The sequence below is a fragment of the Typopeltis vanoorti genome, chromosome 24 (assembly GCF_054136105.1).
Source record: "Typopeltis vanoorti isolate ZY-2024b chromosome 24, IOZ_Tvanoo_1.0, whole genome shotgun sequence".
Taxonomy (NCBI): domain Eukaryota; kingdom Metazoa; phylum Arthropoda; class Arachnida; order Uropygi; family Thelyphonidae; genus Typopeltis; species Typopeltis vanoorti.
Genome location: NC_143572.1, coordinates 57,265,552 through 57,288,428, shown reverse-complemented (window position 1 = coordinate 57,288,428; position 22,877 = coordinate 57,265,552). Strand labels below are relative to the sequence as shown.

The window sequence follows — 22,877 nt, the reverse complement described above, 5'->3', positions numbered from 1 at the left end:
GAGCTTTTTTTTTAATATATTTTATATTTTCTTTTGAAAACAGTTTACTGTTAGAAAAAAATGGTTCAAATGAGTATTTAGGCTTAGGTGCTGGTTTACATTCATGTTGTACTTTAATTAAAATTGATTATACTGTTGTTTAATTATTTATTTTTGTGCTGTAAGTTATTCCTTAATGGAATTTCTCTTTGTGCTAAGTTATTCCATTAAGAAATAACTTACAGCATAAAGAGATATAATTAAACAACAGGTTTAATCGATTTCAATATTTCAAAGGTTGGTCGAATGGTAGAGCCTCTGCTACTAATGGCTCAGTTAAGTAAGTTTGAGCGCGGTTAGTAATTGGAAGGGGACCAATCGTTCAATGCTGTTGGCACGCTACCCCTCAATGAGTCTTTGGACTCCCTGGAGGTGTCAAATAATAATATTAATAATATTAATATATATTAATATTAATAATATTAATATCAGTCATAGAAACATCACCATCAAAATTTTAACATTGCATTCCTGATGCAATGTTAAAACATTGACAATACATTAACATATACAAAACCCAATAAACAGAATAAATCAGATAGAATAAATAAAAAGTAAAGTCTTATGAGGGGGGGGGTCCCCTCAATGAGTACTGTTTGCTAGCCTTAGAGGTTGGGCAGGAAGTCTAAGAATTAAAGTTTCTCAAATTTTGGGAAGTACAATCATATTTATTAAGATTAGGCTGGTTTTTTAAGTCTACTGCAGATTCTAAAAACTTGAAAAACTATATCATGATGATTTACTACACTTTTTTATGATGGCTTCTGTTCCTGATAATCTTTTTTTGTGACAGATGAAATAATGATATTGATTAAACTGAGCCTCCATAGCTCAGTGTTTAGAGCACTGGTCTTGTAAACGGGTCGCGAGTTCGATCCTCACTGGAGGATTATATATACAGTAAAATCCCGAAGTTACACGGTAGGTGGGACCAACAAAAAGTACATAAGTCGAATTCGCATAACTCGGGGTATAATTTTGCATGTAATTAATATATACAAACATACAATTGGGACCAAAGAATTACAAAAACATCTACATATATTTTTTTAAGAAATATAATCATAATTGTAGTTTTTCGTACATAAAAAAAAAAAGTTATTTCGATGTCGATGGTTTCATAAAATATAATAGATTCATCTGATGGCATAATGTCTTTTTCTTGTCACGCAAAATTTCTTCATGGCAAGCTAATGATTTTTTTTATTCCTTGCCTTGCGGCTACAATTCAATCCTCGTTAGAATCTATGTCCTATGTCCTCCAAAATCTGTAAACCTTTCTTTTATGATTGTTCTTACTGTGGATTCCTGTAGATCAAACTTCTTTGCTAGCTCACAAATTTTCATTTCACCTTCAAAATCCTTAATAATGTTTAGTTTTGTTTCCAAAGTCAATGTTTTTCTTTTCGTGCTAGCTGTAGAAGAATCGGACTTGATTTTTTTGGATGACATTATTATTTTTTATGTGATAAAATTTTTATCAAGAACATAACATTAAACAGTCGCAAGGTTTGTAGACTATAAAAATCGCGTATGAATGGAGACCGCACGAAACACGTCAGTGCTTGTTCACAGCATGTGCGACACTGGCGAATGCGGTCGGCGCCTGAAAGATACGACTAGTGGTGAGGTGTGAAGCGGGATGGGAATATGTACATATAAGAAACCGCGTAACTCCGGATTCAGGTAAGCCAGGGTAGCTGTAAGTCGGGGTATGACTGTATATATATATATTTTTATTATTATTTGACACCTCCAGGGAGTCCAAGGACTCATTGAGGGAGGGCACCATCTCTACAGCTCTGTCTCCACAATTCAATTTACCAACGCCATCTACCGCCACCCACCACTAGTTTTTCCACAGACAATCACAAACATCCATGCCCACAGTAGGATTCAAACCCACAGCCTTTTGGTTGGAGAGCGGATACGCTAACCACTCGGCCAGCCAGGAGTTTTGATAAGATGAGAGCTGTGTTTGTCAAGCCCACCATGAAAAGATATGTTAAAATTTTAAAATGTGTGGCAGTAGCGATAGTTAGTTATTTCTATATTGTTGCATGATAGCTGTGATCAGTGGGTTGTGTTCGGTGTATTTAAAGTTCTGTATTTATTAAATTTCTTTGTATTTCTTGGGTGTAGTTTTGAGCGTGAGTAAAATGCAGGACAATGCAAAAGATAAATGCAAGTGGCATGGATTTTTCGAAAATGATGAGAAGCTGGGAATGCTGTACATATACTTGGGAAGAGATTGAAGATATTTTTATGGAGAGGATTAACAAGAAGTGTAGCATACAAATGGATTATGAGATATCATTGAATATAAGTGGTAGCAGACAAAAGATCGTGGATGCAGCTACAGGAGTAAACGAAGTTCACGGTATGGCTGAGTTCTTGAATGGTAATGGTAAGACAGCGAGTGAAAGTAGCAGTCAGGCAGCATGCATCGATAGATGTTCTGTAGATTGTATAGATGAAAAAGTAGATGTTTCATTCGAGATGTTTTATTTCACTTTCCATTTTCACTAACTCTTGTCTAAGCCCTTCTACTACAGTCCTGAATCTGGCTCCCATTTCTAATCACCTTAACCTATCAATATGCTTTTCACATACATTAATGCTTTCTTTCTTTTCATTCACTATAACAGTCCACAAATCTTTCACATTTTTCAGTGCATACATAAAGCAATTTTTGCAACACATCCACAGGGAAAAATTCCAGCCAGAACTCGACCTTTGTGCCAAAGCTTTCCATGCCCCTGATATGCACTTTTTAACAGATGCTGTTTTCGAAAGCAGAAACAGAGCAGTAGCAACAAGTAGAAAAAACACAATAAAAAACCATTCATGACTTATTTTTCACGGTATTAACAACACCACAAACACTTTTATCAACAAGGATGTTTTATTAACGCTAATATTTCGCTGATTTTCAACTCAGCATCATCAGATCTACCAAAAATAGGACTTTAGATCTTTTGTCTTTTGCAATTATATTGTTTCACTCACTCACTGTCGCGTTTACATGTGTGTTGTGCTCTGATGATGCTGAGTTGAAAATCAGAGAAATATTAGTGTTAATAAAACATCCTTGTTGATAAAAGTGTTTGTGGTGTTGTTAATACCATGAAAATTAAGTCATGAATAACCATCAACGCCTAAGCTTATCTGTTAGATTAATAAAAAACCATGCTGTACACTATTTAAAAACACTTTTCTTAGCACAGCTCAAGTGTAGCACTATGTTCACTCATGACATTATACTAGCTTTCTAAATAATAATAATCTCTACCACCTGTTTCTCAACTTTCAAAGTATTAATATTCCATTATTAGGTATGAAACAGGCAGGCAGCACTCACCTGTATATCTATTCTATATTATCATGTTGCAATCTGCTGGTTATTATTTGTGCATGTCTATTCTCTTATTGGTAATATTCTTCTTATTATTACTATTATTACCCAAGACCCCATGAATTCAAAGACTCAGGAGGTCCTTTTATCAAACACACAGTTCATCATAGCATGCTTTAAACACACTCAAATTCTCTGCAGACACCACACTCTCAGGCAAGGCATTCCAATCATTCAAAACTCTGCATGAAAAAAACCTGCCTCTCACTTCCCTACTCACACCCTCCTTATACAGCTTCCAGAGATGACCTCTGGTTCTACCCTAATTTCCCACTATTTTCTGTAGAACCTCTCCAGCATTGATCCTATAACAACCCTTTAATAACCTGTAGGTCTCTATCATATCTCCCCCTCCTCCTCCTCCTGTCCACTCCACTTGATTCTGCAATTTGCATCTTCTCAATCTTTCCTCATACCCAACATTCCAGAGGTTAGAAACTACATTAGTCAGTCGCCTCTGGACCTTCTCCAACATCTCCTCATCCTTCTGAAAACCAGGTGAACAAATCTGGGCACAATACTCCATGTGTGGCCTAATCAAAGCCTTATACAGTAGAACAATAATCTCCCTACTTCTACAAGTCAGTGTTCTCTGCATCATTCCCAGAAGTCTTTGTGTTGTCTTCACAATTTTGGCAATATGTCCCCCTAAATTTCAGATCCTTATACACTATCAACTCCAGATCTCTTATTTCCTCCACCTCCGACAATATATCCCCACTAAGCATAAATTCTGCATCCAATTTTTGTTTTCCAAATTTTAAAACTTTACATTTTGCAACATTGAACTCGCATCCCCATTCCCAATCACTCAATTTATTCAAGTCTTCTTGTAAGGCCACAACATCTTCTCTACTCTTCATGGTTCGTCCCAACTTCACATAATCTGCAAAAAACTGAATATCTCCATCCAAATCTTCACCAATATCATTAATACACAAGTTAAACAGCAATAGCCCTAAAACAGACCCCTGAGGCACAACACTAGTAACTTTCCTTTTCCTGGATATTGCACCCCCATACACAACTTGTTGATACCTATCAGATAGTCAGTCTCCAATCCAATGCATCAATCTAATATCCAACCCCATCCACTCCAGTTTAACTGTCAACTTATCATGTGGTAATCTATCAAAAGCCTTTGCAAAATATGAGTATATTACTGTGTATCCTTCTCCTCTGTCCATGGAGGCACTCACCTTATTGTAATAAATAAGTAGATTACTAAAGCATGACCTCCTTTAGCAAATCCATGCTGTCCATCAAAGATAATACCATTGTTGTCAACCCAGTTCTGGATCCATGTTCTCACAAGCTTCTCCAACAACTTAACTACAACATCTGACACACAGATAGGCCTATAGTTTGATGCTTGAGTTCTATCACCTCCTTTATGGAATGGCACAAGCTTGCCCTTCTTCCACTCCTCAGGAACTTGACCGAGTGCAAGACTCGTATTAAAAAAAATGTCAAAGCAGGCATCGACTCCCTGGCACATTTCTTCAGAATATGTGGTGATATGTTATCAAGTTCCACAGCCTTATTTATATCTAGTTTACTCAACTCCCCAAACACCTCTTGCTCACTTACAGTTAGTCACTCCTCCCCATCATCAACTGCTCTTAATCTCTCCATGAAGTCACATTCACAAGATTGAAAGACCTTTATGAACTGCTCATTAAGTATCTCCACCATACCTTCTGCAACAGCTGTCTTTATACCATTTTCTCCAATCAATGTTATCCTTCCATAATCATTCTTTCTTTTGCTGACTATCGAAAGAACTCCTTAGGATTCTTTTTGGCTTCATTAGCTAACTGCTGTTTATGCCTCTCTTTAGCTACCCTCACCAACTAAGTCACCTGCCTTGCCTGGTCTTTGTAGTCCTCATGGAATTGGTTATTTCTACTTCTCTTATGCTGCCTCCATAATGCCCTTTTTCTCTGTATCGCATGCTTAATCTCTTTATTCATCCATTTCACTCCTACCTTATTTAACCTTCTCATCCTTGGAATACATTTAGATATTGCATCTACTAGATAGTTTTTGAAAATCCCCCAAGCTGCATTGATCTCTTTTCCAGCTAACTCCTCATTCCATGCTACACCTGCTAGCTGTCTCCTGAGCTCTTTATTATCATCCCCCTTGTAATTCCACATATACCCTTTTCTTACAGAGGTTCTCACACTGCTGGCAATCACCCAAGTAATCACCTCATGGTCACTCCCACCAACTGGTGTGTGATTTCACACTTCATTTATAATTACATCCTCTGATGAGATGACTAAATCCAAGACCCTCAATCATTGTGTGCCCTCTGTTACATACTGTCTGAGGTAGTTATCCCTCAAAAACTCAAGAAACTCACTTTCTTTACTTAAAGTTGCCATCTCATCATTCCAGTCTATATTGCCATAATTAAAATCGCCCATAATGATCACTCTTTTCTTATTTGCTTGGCTAATATGATTATACATTTCATAGTCATTACCATCCACATTACCTGGTCTATAACAGCATCCAACCAAGTATTTCAATCTATTCACCTCTATCTCACACCATACTACCTCAAAACCACTGGCACTATTTCTCCTCTTGCTCTACTTTGTATGGATATAACTCTTTTTCTATCATCAATAGCACTCCCCCTCCCTCTTTACCCTTTCTATCCTCACAAAATACACCATAGCCTTCCATTTCTATTCCTGTCAGGATGTCATCCTCATCCAACCCTGTGTCACTTATTCCAACAATTTATGAACAGACTCAATTAATGCAATCATTTCATGTGCCTTGTTTCTTACACTTCTAGCATTTGTATATAAACACAACAGCTAATTTCTGGCTCTATAGCTATTTCCACTGATAACACTCATTCGATGTGATCTCTTCATGCTCGACTGGGGCCATTTCCCTTTCTGCTTATTCATTTTAGAACCCTCTTCAATTCTAACTGTTTCCTCTTGATCCCAGGTCATCTCATGCCTTTCCTGTCTACACATGCTCTCACATCCTCTTGGAGCATCCATCTTTCTCATGCTGTGTACCCCTGTCCACCCTGAGCCTCCCCATTTCCCTGTTCATCTTGCCCATCTCTCATTTTCCATACTCATGCCACCTACTTCTCCAATTATAACCACTTCTTTAATCTCTCCTGCTCTTCAACATCACTCCCCACTTGATCTAATTCATTCTCTGTACTCACTTATCTACCTTCTAGCAACAGTCTCTCCAAATGATTCACATCATAACCACTCAAATGCAGTCTATCGCTCCCATACAGTTCACTTCATCCTTCAAACTCATTCCACTCATTCCTCAGACATTCATGATCCTTGCTCTCCACTTCATCTCACCACAGTCATACCTAGGCAACACACTTACTACCCTTCCAATCACACTATTCTCTTTTACACATCTAAGCAGCCTCCTGATATACAGGAGGCTGCTTAGATGCGTAAAAGAGAATAGTTTTAACTCTGACGTACTCTTTGTCCTCTGTCAAGTCATTCATACCTATTAAAATCATCAACTGCTTCACTCGCTCGCTCCCTCCTCAAATCCAATGCCTCAATCACTCTACTCATATTACTGCCTAGAATTTTCATTCCAGGTGGTAACCGACAAACAGACATGTTGGGCATGTACTGACATATACAGTAGACAAGATACAAAGAACTATTTCACGTAAAGCATGTCATGGGATTGGCATCATGCACAAATGCCATCACACATATAAAACTAATGATTAAACTGAATCATATCTTTGGATTTTTTTTTCTCATCAACTAAAATTCTCACTTATCACAGGTGAGCAGACAAGTACAAGTCCTGCTTATATATTAAAAACCTTAGAACAATGTTTTCGGTATAGGTGATGCCACAATAAAAGATACAAAAAATTTAAATAGTAAGCCACTAACAAGAGCAAAGTTTCATTCTAAGCACAACAAAGATCCTCATTTTTTCCCATCACACAAGACAACAGATTCAAAATAATTTCAATAAAATGGATTCTACTTACCTTTTTGCTTTAAATACTCTGCTTCCAAAGCAGCAATATGTATGTAACAATGGGAAGCCTGAAAAAAAGTCCAATACTAATGAAATTAAGTAAAAGCCCTATTCAGAATGATCTCTAATAAATGATCTATTAGAGTAACTAATTTTATTAACTTTATTTAATAATAATAAGTACTGTATAGCTATACAATGGTTTAGTAACATCTGTGCTATTTATTATTATTATTCTAAGAATGCATGGCACAGACCCATCTAGGTCCCTTTTGTCACACACACAGCTCATCATGCCGCTCCTTAAACATATTCAAATTCTCTCAAGACACCAGGCTCTCAAATAATGCATTCCAATCACAACTCTCCATGTGTACACATGCATTCACATTCTCTTGGAGCATCAACCTTTCTCACCTGTCCACCCTGAGTCTCCCCCATTTTTCTGTTTGTCATGCACACTACACTCATACTACTTTCTTCATTCATAAGCACCACTTAAATATTTACTTAATTACTCTCTCACATCACTTTTTACTTGCTCGGATTCATTCTCTGCACTCATTAGTCTTCTTTCCAACAGTAGTCTCTCTCTCCAAATGACTATTTCAAAACCATTCATATGCAGTCTACCACTCTTATACAGTTCAATTCTTCCTTCAAACTCATTCCATACATTAAGAAACTGCACTCCTTTCTCTTCACACATTTCTGCTAAAATATCATTCATAATTCTTGCTCTCTCCTCATCTCATCACTAATGGACCTGAGCTACACACTGACTACCTTTCTTATCACACTATTACATTTTATCCTTCTCAACCTCCCGATATCCAATCTTACATTCACCTTGTTCCCAGTCAATTCATTTGTCTTTCTACTACCACTACCAACTACTTTGCTTGCTTACTTCTCATATCCAATGCCTCCATCACTCTATTCATTTTATCTCCTGGAAAACAAACTTTGTGCATCTTCTCATTTACCACACATCTAATAATGGAATTGCTATACCATGCCACTTGGGGGTCTTTCGTTACCTTTTTCATACTGACATCATTTGTTTTCGTCTTCTTCACCAACTCAGCTTTGAAATCTTGTATCCTTTTTAGCTATCATTCACTCTCGCTATTTTATCACCAGTCACACACATTTGTTTGCCATCAACCTCCCTTGCCACTTTACCATTAACGCTAAATCATTCAAACTTTTTTACTTGCTAACATTTTCACACAACTCTCTGACCATTTGCACAATCTTCAATTTCCATGTCAGTCATAATACCATGATCCCTACTTGTATTTAAAATATTTAAACTCATATTTAAGAAAACCTCATGGTACATCACATTATTGCTTTTCCTACATACCCAACGCTCTTCTTTTCTCTTATTCAGCCTCTCTACATAAATATCCACAATGTCTTTTCACTTATGCATACTACACTGATGGCATCATATCATCATTATTATTATTTATTCCTCCAAGGAGTCAAAAGTTTCATCGAAGGAAATCATTCCTAGGAAACACAAGTCTATCAAGACTCAATGCGGAAGGTCCCTGCTAGGAAACACAAAGCCTATCATACCATTCCTTAAACTCATTGACCATTCTCGCTCTCACCACTCTATCAGGCATTGCATTCCATGGTTCAACCACCCTCCATGCAAAGAAAACATTCCTCACCCTCTTGCTCACAGTTTCCTTAAATAATTTCCAGGGATGGCCTCTTATCATCACTCCTTCCCGCTGTTCAACCAAGCAAAAGAACTCCCGGGTGTTAACTCTGTAACCACCTTTCAACAGTTTAACAGTCTCAATCATATCACTTCTCCTTCTTCTATCCACCAAACTCTGCAGTCCACATTCACACAGCTGATCCTCATAACTAATATTGTACAGTCCTGAAAGTGACTTTGTTATCTGCCTCTGTATCCTATCCCCCTTCAAATCCTGGGGACCGAATCTGAGAACAATAGTCCAAGTGTGGTCTGATCAGGGTCTTATACAACGGAATGAACTCTTATCTCTGCAGGTCAGTGTCCTTCTCATTATTGCAGCAATCCTTTGTGTTACCTTCACCACCTGTGCAATATGTCCCTTGAATTTCAGGTTTCTATCAATCATCAACCCCAGATCTCTTGTCTCCCCTACTTCCTCCAGTATATCTCCTCCAATAGAGTATGCAGCATCCCATTGATGTATCCCAAACCTCAAGACCTTACATTTAGCTGCATTAAACCGATGCCCCCAATCATTTGCCCATCTGTCTAGTTTATTCAAAATCCTCCTGCATGACTACCACATCTGCACTATTCCTAATAACTCTTACCAGTTTCACATCATCGATGAACAACTGAAAATCCCTCTGCAATCCACTGACAATGTCATTGATATAAAGGTTAAACAATATAGGTCCCAGTACTAAACCCTGTGGGACCCCACCTGTAACCCTCTGCCTCCTTGAAACTGCCCCACCATACACAAATCTCTGATATCTATCGGACATTCAATCCTGAATCCAGTTGACCAATTTGACATCCAAACACATGTGCTGCAACTTAAATATCAGCTTATCATATGGCGCCCTGTTAAATGCCTTTGCTCAATCCAAGAAAATGGCAGTATATGCCTTTCCCTCATCTACTGCTCTTGTAACTTTATTCTAAAAGGCTAGCTTATTACTAAAACAAGAGCACCCCCTCACAAATAGATGTTGACTCTCACAGATTACATTACCCTCATCTGCATAATGTTGTATTATGTCCCTAAATAATTTCTCCAAGATCTTAACAACTACTGATGGCACACAAACTAGCCTATAACTAGACACTTCCAGTCTGCTACTGCCATTATGCAATGGCACTATCTTACCTTCCTTCCATTATCTGGGCACCTTTCCCATAGCCAGACTTTCATTGAAAAGCTAGGTTAAAGGCACTGTCAGTTCCTTAGCACATTCTCTCAAAACTTGTGGTGAAATACCATCCAGTCCCACAGCTTTACTGACATCCAGAGTACTCAGTATTTAGAACACGTCATCCTCCTGCACCTCTAAATCTCGAAGCTTCCCTATCCCTCTAGTATTAAAATTTACTCCTACAGGATGAAATACACCAATAAAGTGTTCATTGAGTAATTCCACTATGTTCTCTGCATCAGTCACTCTATTCCCATTTTTATCCCACGATGTCATTCTTCCACAATCGTTTCTCCTCCTACTGGCCACATAGTTAAAAAATTCCCTAGGATTTTCTTTGGATCTTATGGCCAATCTCTTCTCATATTCCAGTTTTGCCTTCCTTACCATACTAGTCACTCTCTTGGCCTGTGTCTTATATTCTTCATGCATCTGCTCTTCACCTGTCTCTTTATATCTCTTCCTTAGCTTCTTTTTCACATGCAGCTCCTGTTTAATAATTTTTGTCATCCACTTTACACCAAATTGTGTCCTCTTTTTCACTTGTGGAATACAGCTTACTAATGCCGCTAACAAATATTCCTTCACAATTTCCCAAGCACTAATGATATCCCAGCCTTCTAATTCCTCCCTCCAGGAAACTTCCCGAAGTTGACGTCTAAGACTATTATAATCACCTGCTTTATAATTCCACATAAGTTCCTGTCTCTTTGATACTCCTGCATGCTATTCATTTTCCAAGTCAAAACTATATGGTCACTCTCTCCAACTGGTGGGAGAGATGTCATCTCAGTTATTATCAACTCTTCTGATGCTATATCCAAATTCAAAACTCTTGAACCTCTTGTTCCCTCTGTTACATGTTGCCTAAGATATTTGTCCCTCAAGAATTCTTGAAATTCCATTCCCTTATTGCTACATGCATCTTCTTCTCCCCAATTTTTACTGCTGTAGTTAAAATCTCCCATAACAATCATTCTTCTTGCACTTGCCAAGCTCAACTGTCTAAACATCTCCTACAAACCAAGGAGCAACCTCTGTGCTCCTTGGTTTGTAGCAACACCTCCACTAAAGATCCCATCTTGCCTATCTCTACTTCACACCATATGCTTTCAAAATCATTAGTGTCACTGCCTTCCAAAGCCTCCACTCTTGGAGAAAATAACTCGTTACTTATCATAAGCAGTACTCCACCACCACCACGCTTTCCCGTTATCATTTTTGAGAAATCCATGCCATTTACACAGACTTCCACACAGACCTACACAATGATTTACCTTTTGCCACCATGATGGTTTTGTGTACTAACAAAATTAATGAATTCATACTAATACTGCCTAAGAAATTTATTCAAACACTATTCCACACTCAAATATCTCAGAGTGATATTTAATCTACAATATAGACAATATTGGTACATATTTAAATATTATTATCGACAGACCTCCATGGAGTCAAATAACTCATTGCAGGAGGATCCACTGTCATGTGCACAGCTCATCATACCTCAACTTAAATGCATTCGCTGTCCCTGCACACACCATACTCTCAGACAATGCATTCCAATCACCCACCACTCTCTATGCAAAAAATCTACTCCTCACTCCTTTACTCACACCCACCCTATACAGCTTCCAGGGATGGCCTTCCATTCTCCTCCTGTCTTCAGATATTCTATGAAAACTCTCATACACATTAATTTTGTAAATACCCCTTACCAATTTATACTTTTCAATCATGTCACATCACATCACTTTACAGCAATGATGCGGAAGATCTTAATATGCAGAAATAAATAGGTTCTGGTTCCATTGTAGAAAGCCTTGATCAGGCCTCATAAGGATTCAAACCCAGGTCTTTTCAAACAAGGGAGTAGTGTCAAAACCAAATAAGCTACATAGGCTCTTTATTCTAGTATTATTTTATAATACCATATCAATTTGAAAAACCTCAATGTTGTCATCAGAACTTACAAATGAACTCAAATACAGTTTCAGTAAACATGGAACATATCTTGAGCAGATTATAGGGATTTATGAGCAAACAGATATAATGAAGATTATACACAACATTCATATTAATATTAATATTACAAAAATGAGCTACATTATTTTGCATCTACATTATTTTGCAATTATTTTGCATTATTTTGCATTTCATAAATGATGCTAAATTAAAACCCTATTATCCTTTCTTTTTTACCTGCATTTAATTTTTTTAAATAACCTACATATGAAGGATAAAAATAATTTTTGAAAACAATAAAATTTAAGCATAGCATATATTCTAATTTGGCATATTGACTGTCTTTATAAATGCATTGTTTCCCCCATCCATTTTAGGCTATTATTTTATGAAATTATCTTCTAAAAGTCTGTCTGTGTTATAGATAAGAGTGAAAAATAATAATATTTAAAAAGTAGGGAAATTGTATAAAATGGTATCACATAAATAGGAAATGTAGAATATACATAGATCCACACATACCTCAGAATAGTCTCCATTTTTCATGTGGTTGCGGGCCATACTTTCCAACCAGGTTTTTCTCAGTGCAGGAGTAGCTGCATAACTATTTGCTAAACGATGTTGTAAATCTACCAGCATTTCAGGATCATTTTCATGTTCTCGCATTTGAACTGTTGCCATAAGTACAGTACGAATACGTTTTGTTAAATCTTTTACTTCAGAAGGAAATACTAAAAAACAAAAAAGTAAAAAATAATATAGTAATAATACACAGAAACATAGCATAACTGACAACAGCTCAAACCAGTATTATCAAATACTAAAAACACAATTTACTGGAGAAGTAGAACAATTGCATAGAAGATAAAGTTCTTGTAGTAACATATAAAAAAGCAAAAGTCGTCCTGATCCTTGAAAGTTTTTGAAAAACAAGTGAAAAATAAACTTTCAACATAGTTCATCTTTCAAGGTCATCTCTACCTATAGGAGATATGGCAACTCCTATAGGTAGAGATGACCTTGCTATTGCTTCTGCCTGGTATCTCCACATCTGGGCCTGGCTCCCACTGAAGAGACCTCAATAAAGGTCGAAACCAGTCTGGGTAGTGGCCAATCCCTCAATGCATAACATTATACATATCTGCAAGGAGATGTGTTTTGCATTATGGGAGATACTGAGATAGGAGTGATGTAAGCTTGCCCCACTTTTGCAATGAGTTGCCCGTTACCCCAGTCCTGAAGATACTTTCAGGCACAAACTTCATTTGCTCACACTTGGATAAAGGATTAAACTAAATTTATTATATCCTGATCCTTGTGGACTTACTTACCCCCATGATCTTACTTTTAATGGGAGGTCATAACTAGAGTTCCACAGGCAGCCTATTGCCAATCCAATTCAATAACCTATCTGTCACAACTTAAATATTAACTTATGATGTAGTACCCTATCAAATCTCTTTACAAATTCCAAAAAAAAAAATAATAATAATAACAATAGCAGTATATGCCTTTCTCTCATCAATTGCGCTTGTCAATTTATTATAAAAGACAAGCAAATTACTGAAACAAGATGGTGAAAGTTTATTTTTCACTTGGTTAGACTATAATAAATTTAGTTTAATCCTTTATCCAAGTGTGAGCAAACAAAGTTTGCGCCTGAAAGTATCTTCAGGATTCTGCCTGGTATCTCCACTTGGGCCTATCTCCCACTGAAGAGACCTCAATAAAGGTTGAAACTAGTCTGGGTAGTGGCCCTTCCCTTAATGCATAACATTATACATATCCACAAGGAGATGTGTCTTGCATTATGGGAGATACTGAGATAGCAGTGATGTTATCTTACTCCACCTTTGCAACGAGTTGCCCAGTGTTGTACCACTTTACCCGAGTCCTGAAGCTACTTTCAGGCGCAAACTTTATTTGCTCCCACTGAAGAGACCTCAATAAAGGTCGAAACTAGTCTGGGTAGTGGCCCTCTCCTTAATGCATAACATTATACATATCTGCAAGGAGATGTGTCTTACATTATGGGAGATACTGAGATAGCAGTGATGTTAGCTTACTCCACCTTTGCAACGAGAAGGTTACTGTATTGCCCAGAGAAATCTGGGCAATACACTTAACCACCTTTCCTACCACACACTGTTATCTTTTACTCTCCTCAACAACTTCCTAACATCAATTCTTACATTCTTCTTTTTCCCAACCAACTCTTTTGCTTTACTCCTCATAACCAACATCTCAATCACTAAGCTCATTCTACCTCCAGGAATACAAACCTTGAGCATAATCCTAGTCACCACATCTTTATAATTGCATTATTCTCAAATAATATATTACCTCTTTTACATGATCATCTTTTACTCTGCACAACTCATCTTCACCAATATTTTCAAATCTTGAAAATATTGGTGAAAATGAGTTGCTTTTTGAAGAAAATATTGCTTTTTTTTTTATTACCATTTTCTTTTTTTTTTCTTCTTATTACCATTTTCATTTTCTTTTCTTACCACTGCATTTTTACACTCTACATCACCTTTCACTTTTGGTACAACATTGCTTACTCCACACTCTACTTTGATTCAAAGAAGCTTCATATAATTCATTACTATGCCACACTTCCTGGCAATGTCAGTCAATACTATTAAACAATTAAACAACTAAAATGTATATTTTAATCCTGCAGCACAGTATTAGTAATGATTACTCCATGTCTTGAGCAGAAATCTAACAAGCATTTACCATCATTATTAGTTCTGTCATTTTCTCCAAATTTTCCCAAGACTTTTTATATGCCTAGGATTCATTTCCTTCTCTGCTATTTATATCTTCATCAAGAACCAGCTTTTCATTTTTAATTTCTCAGCTGTCCTCTTGAATGATCTGAAAATCCTTTACCACACCAGAATTTTCTGTCTGATCATAGGCAAACAGGAAATTGAACAAGCATCATTGTTCAATTTCCTGTTTTAAAATTTGCCCACATCACTACATCACTCTACTTTAAATTAGCATCCAATCAAGAAGTTTATCTTCATGTTTAATGTTATTATTGTTATTACATAACACCTCCAGGGAGTCCAAGGACACATCGAGAGAGGGCACCTCTATAGCTCCGTCTCCACCATTCCACTAACCACAACTACCTTCATCTACACCAGCGCCATCTACCACCGACCACCACCACTCTTTTTGCAAACAATCACAAACATCCATGCCCATGGTGGGATTTGAACCCACAGCCTTTTGGCTGGAGAGCGGATATGCTAACCACTGGCCAACCAGGCTCTTTTCTCTCTCTCTCTCTCTTCCTTGATTCCTATTGCCTGGAAAAAAAAAAACCATATCACATAAGGGTAAAAAGAATCTCATTTTACTTATCTTACTAAAATGTAGTATTCATCTGAGTAACATTAACTATGTCAATGTGATATTTCAGTAATTTCTCTGCTAGTTCAACATACATGTTAGGACAACATAACCAGATTTAGAAAATAATTGAATATACAATATTTTTAAATTTGAGATTTATGATTTATACATATTCTTGAACTAATATGATGGGAATATCTATAGACCTATGAATATTCAACTTGATAACAATATATATATATATATATATATATATATATATATTTATTTAAAATAAAAATTATAGCAAAAATAAAAATGAAAAACATATGTAAAGCTTACCTGTATGTTGCATGGCTTTGTCACTATTTGCATAATTATTAATAAAAGAGAGGCTTTCTTGAAACCTGGCATTATTGAGATTTATTACGTCACCCAAAATTCTTGACACAGACACTATAAGCTGAAACATAATATTTATTGTACATAAGAGGAGTAATAAACACTGATCAGATAATATACTATAATGTACCTTTAGAAATATTAGAAATATATGCACGTTAACACGAGAATAATGTTTAATTTGCCAAATATTTCGGTCTGAATATTACATTCCATCTTCAGTGGCTACATAGGAATAGTTTTAAAAAAACAAAGTGGAATACAAACAATTGATCTCACATATAGAACGAGCCGTGTGATGTCATATCGCTAAGTATTAGAAGAGTAAACATTTTGAAAGTCATAATTAAAGATATTAATTTAAAAATACATATAATAATCTTAAATAACATTAGACCAATATAGGAAATTTACAAAAAAAAAAAAAATCGATTTGTTATCCTGATTAAACTTTCCCAAATTTTTGATATAGATATACAGTCATTATGATTCAAGTTAGGATGTTGAAGTAAGGCCTCCACACTTTCTTTAAATAAACGTTCAAATTTGTAGCGACATCTGTGTAGGAGGAGAGTCTTGGACCAAAGGATGTTGTGGCTTGTTTCTAATCCATGCTGGGCTAATCCAGATTTCTCAGGTTTGCTGTGTTGAATTGATGACTGATGCTCTTGAATTCTTTTTTCTATAGAACATCCAGTTTGTCCAAAGTAGGAAAGATTACAATTACAAGGAACTTGATATACACCAGGTAGAGACAAGGTCGAGCGTTTATCTTTAGATGAAGGAAAATAGGTGGATAATTTGTTAATAGGAATATAAGTGGCTGTTAAATCATATTTCTTCAGAATTCTTGAAATTGGTTCTGAAATCTCAGAAATGTAAGGAATTGGAATTCGACGTATTGAATCTTTGCTGTTCTGTGTTGGATTGTAAGAATCGAAAAGATGTTGTGTATTCTTTTTGGAGAAGCCATTTAGTTTCATGTGATGTTTGATAGTCGAGAGTTCTTCTAATAAATGAGAAGTTGAACAGTTAGTTTTGGCTCATCGGATTAAACATTTTATGATTAAACATTTTACGAGCCAAAACTAACTGTTCAACTTCTCATATATTACAGGAAGAACTCTTGACTATCAAAAATCACATGAAACTAAATGGCTTCTCCGAAAAGAGTACGCAACATCTTTTCGATTCTTACAATCCAACACAGAACAGCAAAGATTCAATACGTTGAATTCCAATTCCTTACATTTCCGAGATTTCAGAACCAATTTCAAGAATTCTGAAGAAATATGATTTAACAGCCACTTATACTCCTATTAACAAATTATCCAGCTATTTTCCTTCATCTAAAGATAAACGCTCAACCTTGTCTCTACCTGGTGTGTATCAAGTTTCTTGTAATTGTAATCTTTCCTACTTTGGACAAACTGGACGTTCGATAGAAAAAAAGAATTCAAGAGTATCAGTCATAAATTCAACACAACAAACCTGAGAAATCTGGATTAGCTCAGCATGGATTAGAAACAAGCCACAACATCCTTTGGTCCAAGACTCTCCTCCTACACAGATGTCACTACAAATTTGAACGTTTATTTAAAGAAAGTGTGGAGGCCTTACTTCAACGTCCTACTTGAATTGTAATGACTGTATATCTATATCAAAAATTTGGGAAAGTTTAATCAGGATAACACATTGATTTTGTTTTTTGTTTTTTTGTAAATTTCTTATATTACTCTAATGTTATTTAAGATTATTATATGAATTTTTGAATTAATATCTTTAATTGTGACTTTAAAAATGTTTACTCTTCTAATACTTAGCGATATGACATCACGCGGCTCGTTCTATGTGTGAATGATCAATTGTTCGTATTCGACCTTGTTTTTTTAAAACTATTCCTATGTAGCCACTGAAGATGGTCTGTAATATTCAGACCGAAATATTTGGCAAATTAAACATTATTCTTGTGTTAACGTGTATATATTTCTAATCATTATGTTACAAGTATCGTTAAAAAACTTATGTACCTTTACAAAAACAAACAAAAAATCTAGCCATTTTAGGGGAAATGCTGTATTCTTCATTTGTCAAGTGACATTTTTATTCAGCAAACATCATATAATAAAATCATCATCATCATCAAATTCCTGACATGTACCCTCAAGTGGTGTACAGGATATTATGATAGTATTACAGCATTTCCCCTAAAATTTATTCAGTTGACTTGCCATCTTCACTAAAAATTGTGCCTAAGTAGCTGAAATGTTTTACTTGTTATATAGGTTCTCCATTCATGATGCAGTTGACGTTGATATTTTCAATGTTTCTGCCTATTTTCATTGTATTTGTCTTGTTATTGCTGACCTTCATACCAAATTTATTACAACAGTTATTCAATTTAGTCAGGGAATCTTGCAGACTTCGACTGGATTTATTTAAAAGTATAACATTATCTGCATAAAGAAAAGAGCTGATATTAACATCTCCATCAGGTTTAATATCATTTTCCTTCATAATGCAATTCATATGGATAATGAATAATAGAGGGGATAATCTACATCTAAAAAACTGATGTCTGACATATTTAATATCAAACCATCTTACTGTACTTCCTTCAATTCTAGCTGCTGACTTACAACTCAAATAGCAAGTAGGTATTGCTTGATGTAATGCCCCATTGACCCCTATAACTGTAGTGTTTTGAATAGGTTTTCTTTTGGCACCTTGTCATATGCCTTTTGCAAATCTGCAAAACTTAAATACAGATCTTTGACATATTCCCACAATTTCTGAACTATTTGTCGTAAAGTGAAAATCTGATCCTGACAGCCTGTATTTGGTCTGAATCCAGCTTGTTCTTCACCAAGCTTTCCTTCCACAATCTTTCTCAAACCGTTTCTCAAGAATACTTGCATAAATTTTACCAGGAACACTCAGTAGGGAAATATGTCTATAATTCTCAAATTTAGTTTTATTCCTCTTTTTGTATATAGGTACTATGAGAGCTCTACCCCAGTCATTTGGAATTCATCCCTCCCAGGCCTTCTGAACTATGCAGTGCAGCCACGGCAAGACTTTTATACCCCCCATACTTGAGCATTCCTGGATGAATATCATCTATTTCTGTTGCCTTTTCACATTGCAGTTTTCATTTTCCACATTTCTTTTGATGGCTTTTTCTACTTCAAGTATGAATATGTATTCCTGATTGCATGCCTGTTGAGTGTTTTTTACCACTGTGCTGTCACTGCTTGTTTCATTTAGCAAATTTTGCAGTGAACTATGCAGTGGCAGCATAGTTCACTGCATACTAAAGTATGGATAGTAGGGGTAGCACCTCTGCCTGCTCAGCAGTCACATCAAAATATTTGGTGGCTGGGATGGAATTGGTCCCCACTGCTCATACGACTCTCACTTATGACTCCAAGTAGCTGGTAGAGTGCAGCAGCGACCACAACCTGGGACCATGCCTTGAATGGCATGCAAAACTAAGTGAGGGTATCAGCATTTTATGCTATAGTGAAGGAGATTGTCTCCTCCTTGTTGCACTTGAAGACTGGAATGGCTGAGTTAGCAGATGAGCCAAAATTTAATTTGACAATGGTAATTGAAGGCATGACAGCAAACTATGTGATATAGTCCGGCACATTCCAAGACAAAACAGAGATGTAACCAGTCACCATGGAAGAGAGGAACCTCACCACATAACCTTCTGTAGTAAACCATGAAACAGAGAACCATGTCGGATTTAAGCAATAGAGACAAGGTTGGACCCTCTGCAACTTTTGTCTCTTGGAAACATTACAGGGAAGAAGAGAAAGAAACTCGGAAACGTAAATGGATTCTATGAAAATAGCATATGACGAAGATACCTTAAACCCTCCAGGGAGGGTATCTCCTGATCCTTCATGTCTGAAAACCAAGAAGCTTCTCTTAAGGCTTGCAACTTGGAATTTAAGGACCTTATATGAAGCTGGGAAGTTAGATAACCTTATATAAGAACTTGAAGCAATGAAAATTGACATTGCTGGTATCAGTGAAGTCAAATAGACTAATAGTGGACAAATAAATGGAAAGAGCCATATACTCATGTAGAGATAGTCATAGGAATGGAGTAGCATTTGTACTAAAAAATAAGATTGCGCAATCCTTACTTGGATTTTGGCCCATAAGTGACAGGATAATTGCATTAAAAATTTTATTATTATTATTATTATTATTACTATTCATGCCTCCATGGAGTCGAAAGACTCATAGTGGGAGGTCCTTCCTAAGAACATAAAGTCTGTCAAGACTCATCGAGGGGAGGCCCCCCCCCTAAGAAACACAAAGTCTATCATACCACTCCTTAAACTCATTGACCATTCTCGCTCTCACCACTCCATCAGGCAATGCATTCCATGGTTCAACCACACTCCACACAAAGAAACCACTCCTCACCCTCTTGCTCACAGTTTCCTTTCATAACTTCGAGGCATGGCCTCTTGTCATCACTCCTTCCCGCTGTTCAACCAACCTAAAGAACTCCCTAGTGTCAACCCTGTAACCACCTCTCAACAGTTTAAAAGTCTCAATCATATCACCTCTCCTTCTTCTATCCACCAAACTCTGCAGTCCACATTCCCTCAGCCAATCCTCGTAACTATCCTTGTACAGTCCTGAAACCATCTTTGTCATCCGTCTTTGTATCCTTTCCACAGTTAATTTATCCCCTTCAAATCCTGGAGACCAAATCTGAGAACAATAGTCCAAGTGTGGTCTGATCAGAGACTTATACAACGGAATGATACCCTCTTATCTCTGCAGATCAGTGTCCTTCTCATAATTGCAGCAATCCTCTGTGTTACCTTCACCGCCTTTGCAATATGTCCCTAAACTTCGGGTTTCTATCGACCATCAACCCCAGATCTCTTGTCTCCCCTACTTCCTCCAGCATAACTCCTCCCATAGAGGATGCTGCATCCCATCGATGTTTCCAAACCTCAAGACCTTACATTTTGCTGCATTAAACTGATAGCCCATTCATTTGCCCATCTATCTAGCTTATTCAAATCCTCTTGCAGGGCTACCACATCTGCACTATTACTAATAATCCTTCCCAGCTTCGTATCATCCACAAACAACTGAATATCCATTTGCAATCCACTGGCAATGTCATTGATATAAAGGTTAAACAATATAAGTCCTTGTATTGAGCCCTGTGGGACCCCACTTGTAACCCTCTGCCTCCTCGAAACTGCTCCACCATACACAACTCTCTGATACCTATCAGACAGCCAATCCTGAATCCAGTTGACCAATCTGACATCCAGACCCATGTGCTGCAACTTAAATATCAGCTTACCACGTGGCACCCTATCAAATGCCTTTGCTAAATCTAAGAAAATTGCACTATATGCCTTTCCCTCATCTAATGTTCTTGTAACTTCATTATAAAAGGCTAGCATATTGCTAAAACAAGAGCGCCCTTTCACAAACCCATGTTGATTCTCACAGATAACATTACATTCATCTGGCCAATGTTGTATACGGTCCCTCACTACTTTCTCCAAGATCTTAACAACTACTGATGACACACAAACTGGCCTATAATTAGACACTTCCAGTCTGCTACTGCCCTTATGCAATGGCACTATCTTACCTTCCTTCCATTATCTGGGCACCTTTCCCATAGCCAGACTTTCATTGAAAAGCCAGGTTAAAGGCACTGTCAGTTCCCTGGCACATTCTCTCAAAACTGGTGGTGAAATACCATCCAGTCCCAAAGCTTTACTGACATCCAGAGTACTCAGTATCTGAAACACACTCTCCTCCTGTACCTCTAAATCTCGAACCAGCTCTATCCCTCTTGCATTAAAACTGACTTCTCTAGGATGAAATACTCCAATAAAGTGTTCATTGAACAATTCCACTATCCTCTGCATCAGTCACTCTATTCCCATTTTTATCCCACAATATCATTCCTCCACAATCATTTCTCCTCCTACTGGCCACATAGCTAAAAAATTCCCTAGGATTTTCTTTGGATCTTATGGCCAACCTCCTCTCATATTCCAGTTTCTCTTTCCTTACCACACTAGTCACTCGCTCTTCTGGCCTGTGTCTTATATTCTTCATGGATCGTCTCTTCACCTGTCTCCTTATATCTCTTCCATAGCCTCTTTTTCACATGCAATTCCTGTTTAATATTGTTTGTCATCCACTTTACACCAAATTGTGTCCTCTTCTTCACTCGTGGTATACAACTTACTATTGCCGCTAACAAATATTCTTTCACAATTTCCCATGCACTAATGATATCCCGGCCTTCCAATTCCTCCCTCCTAGAAACATCCCGAAGTTGACGTCTAAGATTATTATAATCACCTGCTTTATAATTCCACATAAGTTCCCGTCTCTTTGATACTCCTGCATGTCTATTCATTTTCAAAGTCAACACCATATGGTCACTCTCTCCAACTGGTGGGAGAGATGTCATCTCAGTTATTATCAACTCTTCTGATGCTATAACCAAATCCAAAACTCTTGAACCTCTTGTTCCCTCTGTTACATTTTGCCTAAGACATTTGTCCCTCAAGAATTCTAGAAATTCCATTCCCCTATTGCTACATGCATCTTCCTCTCTCCAATTTATACTACTGTGGTTAAAATCCCCCATAACAATCATTCTTCTAGCACTTGCCAAACTTAGCTGTCTAAACATCTTTTGGTCCCCATCCTCTGTGCTCCTGGGTCTGTAGCAACACCCCACTAAATATCCTGTCTT

General features: G+C 36.9%; 1 protein-coding gene across 1 annotated transcript in view; it reads right to left on the bottom strand.

Moving 5' to 3' along the window:
• Ziz (dedicator of cytokinesis protein Ziz) overlaps positions 1-22,877 on the bottom strand; it is an 826,359-nt gene that overhangs the window by 133,246 nt on the left and 670,236 nt on the right. The window contains exons 40-42 of the mRNA XM_090414187.1: positions 16,049-16,169; positions 12,875-13,083; positions 7,479-7,536 (exon numbers count right to left, since the gene is read on the bottom strand). Of these exons, the coding sequence (XP_090270313.1) occupies positions 7,479-7,536; positions 12,875-13,083; positions 16,049-16,169 (388 nt within the window). The remainder of the gene's footprint in view (positions 1-7,478; positions 7,537-12,874; positions 13,084-16,048; positions 16,170-22,877) is intronic.